The following is a 9587-nucleotide window of genomic DNA, read 5'->3' as shown; positions in this document are numbered from 1 at the left end:
TGTTGTTATGAATTTAAATTTTGCAGATAAACGGACGGACGGACAGAAAGACAGACAGATATATAGACATATAGATAGACAGATAGATAGATAGACAGATAGATAGATAGATAGATAGACAGACAGATAGATACAGATGATAGATAGATGAATAGATAGAGAAAGAGACAGACAGACAAGATAGATAAAGACAGACAGATAGGGACAGATAGATAGATAGATAGATAGATAGATAGATAGATAGATAGATAGATAGATAGATAGATAGATAGATAGATAGATAGATAGATAGATAGATAGATAGATAGATAGATAGATAGATAGATAGATAGATAGATAGTGGCAGTGTTGTTTTTGTTTGTACTCCAAGATGCGAATGGATATTGCTCATTTCAAAGAATCAGAAAGAGACAGAGCTGAAAAAAACTTTATTTTATTAATATTTACATATATGTTTCATGGTAAACTCCATTAATTTTTGTCTTACAAACAAATGCACAATTAGGTAATTTAATATTTAAAACGGAATAATTATAATTTAATAAATAAAAGGATGAACATACAGATAATACCCTGTTTTCAAAAATGAAATGAGGTCCAGTGTTTTTGTAAAGTCAACATGAAATGGCATTCAATACCCATTTTACTTCTGTGAAAAGGATGTCCAACAAGGGGATTCAATGTGTAGCGGGACCTGATAGGAACGTGAAACGTGGCTGGAGGGGAACGTCCTTTCAGCTGGTGAATATTTTGATGAACACTACGAAACATTTTCTTCCCTTTGGAATAACATGCACAGATTAATCATTCATAATAAGACCAGGAACATCTAGTAAAGTAAACAGGGTCAGTTATGATTTCATGTTGACTTTAAATTAGTCAGTCCCACCATTAGGCCTACAAGATCCACACGATTATGTGCGATTCCCCTTTTAAATCATTATTGAATCCGTTAGTTTCAGTCAAATGAATGATGTAAAACAGCCCAAACTCTGAGAATCCTCGATTTTCCCAGGGTGAGAATAAATATTTTAAAACTGGCCTGAACTCTGAATCCACTTGTATGAGAAAGATAGAGATTCCATTTCAGACAGATTTCAAGCGGAATGTAAGTTCAAAGTATTTCTGTTTTCCGCAGACCAACATTTACACATATTCATTCCTCCCATTTCCAGAGGGATCCGGCGCTGTTCTGCACGCAATAAGTAACAGCAGGTTGAGTTTCAGAGTGTTTAATCAAACACATGACATACATAATTGCCTTTTTCCCTTTTTACGACCACAGAGACTAATTCAGCGTTTGTCCGTATTTTTGTGCGCTCCACAGCTTTCGCAGGAGCCCGAACGTTTCCTCCCGAGGGTCTCGTTTTGTAGCTTAACTCTTACTCTCCCGTGACGTCGCATTGTTTTCCGTCACGTTCCAGCGCTTGAGGCACTCGTAGTTTCATCCAAGCCGTTGTGGTGCTGTGGTGGGTGTGGCAAAACTATGCATATTCATTTTCACCTTTTTAATATTCATTATTAGGTCCACTTTCACATATTCATGACTCTATTATTCATAAAATCTTTATCCATGTACAACGATATTTAAATTACGCGTCATTTAAGGCAGTCCAAACATTTACAAAAGGAAGTAAAAGAGATAATTGCAGAATGTCCCGCTGAAGAAGAAAAACTCCATTCTTATCCCAGTAGCAATCCACGTCAGGTTTTCGCTAAGGAAGGGAGAGTCTTTTGAAGTTCATAAACAAGACCCAAACACATATCAGATCAATATGTACTTGCATTCTGATGAGGTCTGTGATTATATGTGCACTGACGGCACGCTCTGGTTCAGTACTTGGGCTCTCATCACCTGGACGCTGGTCATGATCTTCTTCTGATGGCCCATTAATGTGACTCCCAACCGCTGCATGTCACTGGAAAAAAGAAATGTGATTAATTGATTATGATCAATTGTTTCCCTTATAATTATGATCATTTTTTATTCATATGATGTATTATGAATGTAAACATCCAAAACAAGCTTTAAAAACTCACATTAAAACTCATCCATTATTAATGTGATCTCAGACCAACTTAACGCCTGCTATTGCCTACAATGCTCAACTGCTACACAAACATTTATACAGAAATCTTTCTATTGCTGTAATTGACCCTTTTCAAGATTAGTTAATCATGGCAATTGTAACCGTGAACATGATTAATCAGACAACTAATTGTGCAGCTCTAATTATGGGCTTATTGTGTTTAAAGTTTCATTAAAAACATCTGAAACAAACAAATGATTTGCAACAAGCACGGTTGTAGTTGGTCGGTTTTTTCACACATAAATCTTGCAGACATTATGGCTGATTTCATGATCACATCTAATAAAAACGACTCTAATAATATGATTTCCAGAAAGGTAATTGGCAATTTCTGGGACTGGGAATTTGGTCCAAAATTGACCTACAGGAAGAGCTGACTGACCCCATTGAGTAGTAAATGGAAATATGGAGAGAAATATGGACAAAATAGCCATGACAACAGAACTGCTTTTAATATATTCCGATTTAGTAGTAAATGGAAATATGGAGAGAAATATGGACAAAATAGCCATAAATGACAACAGAACTGCTTTTAATATATTCCGATTGAGTGGTAAATGGAAATATGGAGAGAAATATGGACAAAATAGCCATAAATGACAACAGAACTGCTTTTAATATATTCCGATTGAGTGGTAAATGGAAATATGGAGAGAAATATGGACAAAATAGCCATAAAAGACAACATAATTGCTTTCAATGAATTATTAATCAGTGTTATTTTAGTGTTATTCATTTTGCTATGTGCTTTTTGATCTTTTTTTTTTTTTTTACTATTTCTACTAAGCTTTAATTTATTTTTATTTCAGTTTTAGTAATTTTAGTACTTCAACTTATACATATTTTATTTCAGTTAGTCACCAAGGCAATATTTGTGTTTTAAGTTGATGTTTTTCATCTATTATTTATATTCAATCAAATTTTTTGCTTTATCTCAATTAATGAAACACGTATTTCCGTTTGCTTTGTTCCTCCCATAAAGGCGTCAGAAGACTTGGAATACAGTACAAAAGTCGGAAGAAACAAAGTCATGAGGGTTTGGTAAATTTGCATTTTTGCGTGATCTAAACTTTCAAACATCTGAAGCAAATCAATTTAAAAGCAGAGGTTTGAGAATGTGTCACACGTAAGCCCATGAAATCCGCTAAAATCCTGAAATCCACAATAAAGCTGGTCTCCACCAAGCTGGTTCACAGTTTGTTTTTTTATCGAATCAATCAAATAGATTGATTTGCTTCAATGTCTACAAATCCACTAAAACTGGACCAATAGAAATAGCACTGACCGACCCATTGTGTATTTGTTCACCTGAAACACCACAAAACTGCATCTAATGGTCATTGATCATCTCACTTGAGGAGATGACGATCAATCAAAGGCTTAAAGCCATAAGGACACCTCCAATCTGTCCTCCATCAACCTCAGCGCTGAGATTCACGAAGCCAGCTGGAGCCCTGCGACGGTGAGATGATGCATCTAAAAGGCTTCATTTCTGCATTAGCAATCTCAAGCACTCCATCGTGTTACGGAGCGAGAACTCAATCAACTCACTGTTGTTTCATGCTCATCACGTGTCCTAGAGTCAGATACCCTCCTGCGGCAAAGTGGTTCTTATAACGGCCCATCTTAATGGTGTCCAACCACTCGTCCACTGATCTGCAGCTGCTGAAATCAGGAATGCTTCTGTTCATCAAAGGACTGTTTAGTCTGAAATGAGAGCAGTTGGAATGAGGCGGCGCGTACGAGATGTACCTTTGAAATGCGGCGAGCAGAAAATCAATATGAGTTAAAATGATAGAGAAGGTAGGAAAGAGGGTGGCTGTAGATCTGGCTGGTTTGGGTAGATTAATACAGGGATGAAATCCCTATTTCTTCCCATCAACGCTCCCTGCGCATCTGGATATGCACCGGCAACTTGACAGGACTTGTGCAATTTATACAAGTCCAATTGTGAAAGCAGAAGCGTTCTTTTTTGGTTCACGGCAGATCAATGTCAATATAGCACAGAGGTCTTTTATTTAACAGCGAACACATCTATTTGAGATGAGCTTATTGGAAAACATACACTAAGCCAGCCAGTCGTATTCCCAGCCACTCATATGAAACTTTCTCGTCAACTTTGCGAGACTTTTAATGCAGATGATATCTGACATCGACAAAGTGCATTTGCCAGGTAAATCCCCCCAAGACGATGTATCGATTGCCGCCGCTCACCTGCACAATGTGTCCATTGACTTGAGGTTCTCGGGGTTCCGGATCAGCTTGTCCAGGACCGTGACGATCTGGCAGAATCTGGGTCTTTCGTTGCGGTCTTTCTGCCAGCAGTCCAGCATTAGGGTGTGGAGGGCCCCGGGGCAGCCCATGGGGGCCGGGAGTCGGTAACCCTCCTCTACGGACTTGATCACCTGCAGAAAACCAATCAAACTCGATTCATATACATGGGATATGGCACTCTAGGGAATATTCACTCTAGCAGAAATCAGTCTGATATGCTGATTTGGTGGTCAAGAAACATTTATTGTTATAATCAATGCTGAAAGCAGTTGTGCCGCTTCATGTTTTTGTTGGAGATAAAATCAGGATTTCAGAAGACAGTTTAAAAGAACTTAATCACCTGCAGTAAACTGAATATGTCAGATTGATTTGTCTAATTGATCAAATTATTTGGCTGATGTTTTGTTATGTTCGGAATGAAATATTAAACTATCACTGCATGCTGCCTACTGCAAAGTACACTAAATACTGCCTACTTTTGAAAATAGTATGAGCAACATTCTTCACTGTGAAATGAGAAATAATTAACAAGCAGCTGTATGCTACATTGTTGTCATATTATCTCAATATGCACATTAAGTAATATTTTTATATACATATTTTTAATCCAATAAAAAAAAAAAAGTCTTAACTCTTGGGAATCTGATCAAATAATGAGTCAAAAAGTAGTAAACTACAGCTGAAGTTACTTCTGAATCATGCATCACACTGGAAACATGCTTTTGATTATTATTTTATTTTATTTGACTAGTTTTCACATTTTTTGTTGAAATACCAAAAAAAAAATCTAAAATCCTACAAATCCAAGATAAATGTACTTCTGCATAGGATATGACAAAATGCTTATTAAAAAAAATATTTTTTTGCAGTGTATGCATTCCGAACACAGCCAATATGAATATGAAGTGTAGTTTACGGCGAGTCCCAATTTGAGCACTTGCACTATTTATACTACAAAACGTCATAGAACAGCATGAGTAGTGTGTTCACACTGAAAATTCCAAATAGAAAAAGTGAACTTTAAATTCCCGGATGATGCACTTAATTATCCAAAATTAACTATGACACTTAATTATGCACTCAACTGTCGCAGCTTTAATTATGTAGTGGAGGGGGAGGGGCTGTCGGGTCCCAATGATGAATTATAAAATAAACTTATGAAATTCATACACTACATGGTTGAGTACATAGCGCATAAGTACATAGTGTATAAGTGCATAGTGTATAGTGCGTCCTTTGGGACACAACTTTAGACCCACATCTCTGTTGGTCAAGTTCCAGTATGGCCGTTCTCCATATGACATCACTTCCCACATCACCACTGCATAACTCCATACGTCACTGGAGGAGGAGAACTTCCGGTAGGCAATGGCCTCCGGTGCCGTCCAACGGATTGGGATCTTTCCTCCCTAAAATTCCATATAGACATAGATGGACAAAGATTAGGGAGAAACAACACCAAACATTCAAACGATATGAAACAAACATGTCAACAGAACAGAAATGTTTGTTTGTTTTTCCCAAAAAAGTGTTTTTTTTTTTTTATTCAAAAGTATGAAGACGGAAAGATTTTCAGTGCTTTTGAAAGAAGTCTCTTATGCTCAAAAATACAGTAAAAACAGCAATATTGTGAAATATTATTACAATTTATTTTTATTCTATTTTAATAGATTTTAAAATAAAATTTATTCCTGTGATGTATTCTCCAGACTTCAAGGTTCAAGCTTCTTTTGTCACATACATATACATGTGATGCAATGTAGTGAAATGGTTTCCCCCTAGTTTCTCGTCCTACAATGCAAAAATACTAACAACAATAAGATGAAGAGAAAAATAAATAAACCAATAACAGAAAAACATGAATATAAATAAAATCAATATAATGATCTGTATGTAATGTATGTATTCAGTGTTACATGATCCTTCAGAAATCATTCTAATATGCTGATTTGTTGCTCAAGAAATATTTCATGTTTTGTTGAATAAAAGTATACATTTTTCTAAATTATATATATATATATATATATATATATATATATATAAACAAAAACTGTGAAAATGCATACGTATCTATCTATCTATCTATCTATCTATCTATCTATCTATCTATCTATTCTCATCACTGCCACAGAGGGCGCTATAGCAGACATTAGTGCAAATAGACAGTTTGTCCCATTTTATTAAATTTATTGTTAAATATTTAACATCCAAGTAACAGCCAATACAAGTTAATGGCACTAACATTTGAAGCTAACTCTATTGCCCCTTAAGTACTGCGGTCTTCATCGATTCTGCAGAGTGGTTCTGGCTTTATAAACTGGTTTAGAGCCGGTAGCGGACACTTACACTGGTTGTATATGCTGCATCAGGGTCGTCCTCCAGCACGCGCGACAGACCGAAGTCTGAAATCTTGCACACCAGATTACTGTTGACCAGAACATTCCTGGCAGCCAAGTCCCGGTGGACGTACCCCAGATCAGCCAAGTAAGTCATGCCAGCTGCTATGCCACGCAGAATCCCCACCAGCTGAATAATGGTGAACTGACCATCATGTCTCTGTTTCGAGGGAAGAAAAACAAGGAGAGGGAGAGAAATCTGTGAAGTTTAACTTCGGTTCACGGGGAGGTTCAGCGAGGCGAAGCAAAACTACAGCGAAATAACAAGAACAAACAGGAACGTGTTTACACACCCTCAGGAAAGAGTCCAAGGAGCCGTTCTCCATGTACTCTGTGATGATCATTACCGGTTTGCCTTGGCAGAGAATGCAAAAACAAGGAGAAAAACAGGGGAAAGAATGAGAAAAAGATGTCAAGAGATTGGAGAGATGATGCAATGTTTGGGTAAAGAAAAACAGAAGAGGTTTTCTTCACTTTTTACTTACATTATTAACTAGTACACCGATATACATTCATCTGATCATTACTGCAAAATATACTGTGATCATTACCCCAATGTGAAGGCAGAGGGTCTTATATCAACCTCAAGGGCCTTATTTAGCAATAATGCCAGTCACTCTTACTGCATATTACAAGACTACTCTCAAAATAAATAAAAACACACTGATAATTTGAGTTTGTGAGAAAAAATGTATTATAACAAATAAATGTATTACTTAAAAATGTATATAAAAAGTATAATGCATTTATAAAATAATATAATACATTTATGAGTTAAAATGATAAGTAACAATTTGATTTTGAATATATATATATATATATATATATATATATATATATATATATATATATATATATATGATAATCTGAAAAAACAGATTAGTAAAAATATATTTTAAATATATAAAAAAAACATTTTTACATTTACATTTTACAAAAAAAAAATTATATAATATAATTATATATATGTATTTTATGCTAAATTAATTATTTATTTATATATATAATAAAATACAAAAATTATATATATATATATACATATATATATATATATATATACATATTATATATATTATTATTATTTTATAATATTTAAATACAATATTTTTTTATAATTTAGTAAAAACATATTTTATAATATAACAATTTGTATATAATTAATTAATTGTAATTGTATTCAATTATATAGTGCATTTGGGATATAGGGGAAACATTTTGCTACATAAATGCTTTGGAATGATTTTGAACGCAAAATAACGTATTGTGTGACACTGATGGACATTTAAAGCTCTTACTGCGGGTAACAACCCCCTCCAGGTGGATGACGTTCGGGTGATCGAACTGTGCCATGATGCTGGCCTCGCCGAGGAAATCCCTCCTCTGTTTCTCAGTGTAGCCGGCTTTAAGAGTCTTCAGAGCCACTGGGATATCACGTTTCCCGGGCAGCTTCATCCGCCCATAACACACTTCCCCAAACTCTCCTGATGTGTGCCAGAAAAAAAGGATTATACAGTGGACAGTGTCCACTCATGTAGGATCTGGATTCAAGTAAGACTTTCAACCTTCACAATGATATTCACATGACATCTGAATGTTTTGAGATTTATACTAAAATGATGTGTACATGTACAGTTGTGCTCATAAGATGTTTAGATAAGATAAGGATATTTTTTTCATAAGATATAAAGATCATAAAAATAGCAAAAAAATTTTTTTTATTGAGGACTGCCCTGATGAAGCGGCCTAACATACTACACTAAATTAAATAACTTAATTTACATCAATTATCCTGTTCAAAAGATGTCAAACCCTCACACACAGATTTGTTTGCTGGTTCTTTGGTATCCAGCCTCAGTCACACGCCTAAAAGTGTCTGCATTTCAATGTTTTTGACCATCAATATATTCATGTCGTGTAACACTGGCAACATGAAGTCAGTCACTCAAAAAATGCACATGTACACAATTAAAGTGGCAGTTTATTGCAATTAAAATCAGCAATTCAGCATACGCCACGTTTAAAGGGGGGGTACAATGGTGTTTCATGTATTCAGAGTTGTTTACAGTGTTAAAGAGATGGATTCTCATGCTAAACATGGGCAAAGTTTAAAAAAAATATTTTGGACGAATAACGGAGAATTTCTATGCTGAAAATCTTACTTCCGGGTTGGTACAAGTTTCGGCTGGGTTTTTTTAGATCGTGGATCTAATGACGTAGATCAGAGTGGAACTCCTTATATGAGCATTTCTCTCGGAAAAGCTCGCCCGCGAGCACGTCGACTAGAGGAGAGCGAGACCGCGCACATCAACGCGCTTCAACAGGAAATCATCGGCAGCGCTGCATAGGATTTGTTCAAGAATGTCTCCAAAAAAGTGTGTTTTTGGATGTGAGGGAAAGCTTACCGTGTCCAGCTTTACAAAGAACCCAGTGTTACAGGAACAGTGGATGCAGTTTGTTTTTCCGGGGCAGCAACGGAGTGTAGGAAGTGCGGTTGTGTGTTCTGGCCATTTCAGTGACGAATGTTTTATTAACAAGGCTCAGGTCGACGCTGGATTTGCAAATCGTTTGCTATTAAAACGTGGAGTGGTCCCAGTGATAAAAGACCCCATTCATGTAAGTACAACTGGATCAGATTTCTGTCTTTTGCTGGAAATCATGCACTACCGCTTGACTCTATAGCTCCGCCTCCAGGACCTCGGCTTTTTCCGGAGAGAATCGGAAAGCTGTATTTTTCTTTTCTAAATATAATAAAACTAAACACTTTTTTGAGATATTAAGGATGCACTACTACTCTATAGGTACTCAAGATTAACATGAGATTAGGTGA

The 9587-nt window shown here is 35.9% G+C and overlaps 1 protein-coding gene across 3 annotated transcripts in view; it reads right to left on the bottom strand.

The window, feature by feature from the left end:
• Positions 1-411: 411 nt before the first annotated feature.
• Positions 412-9587, bottom strand: part of epha8 (eph receptor A8) — a 77838-nt gene continuing 68662 nt past the window's right edge. For all 3 annotated transcript variants that reach the window (XM_079858275.1, XM_079858276.1, XM_079858277.1), the window contains exons 11-17: positions 8056-8241; positions 7054-7115; positions 6711-6920; positions 5624-5773; positions 4305-4495; positions 3642-3797; positions 412-1919 (exon numbers count right to left, since the gene is read on the bottom strand). In XM_079858275.1, the coding sequence (XP_079714401.1) occupies positions 1805-1919; positions 3642-3797; positions 4305-4495; positions 5624-5773; positions 6711-6920; positions 7054-7115; positions 8056-8241 (1070 nt within the window). In that variant the 3' untranslated portion in view covers positions 412-1804. The remainder of the gene's footprint in view (positions 1920-3641; positions 3798-4304; positions 4496-5623; positions 5774-6710; positions 6921-7053; positions 7116-8055; positions 8242-9587) is intronic.

This window comes from Squalius cephalus, assembly GCF_949319135.1.
Source record: "Squalius cephalus genome assembly, chromosome: 22".
Taxonomy (NCBI): Eukaryota; Metazoa; Chordata; class Actinopteri; order Cypriniformes; family Leuciscidae; genus Squalius; species Squalius cephalus.
This window is presented reverse-complemented; position numbering and strand designations above follow the sequence as displayed.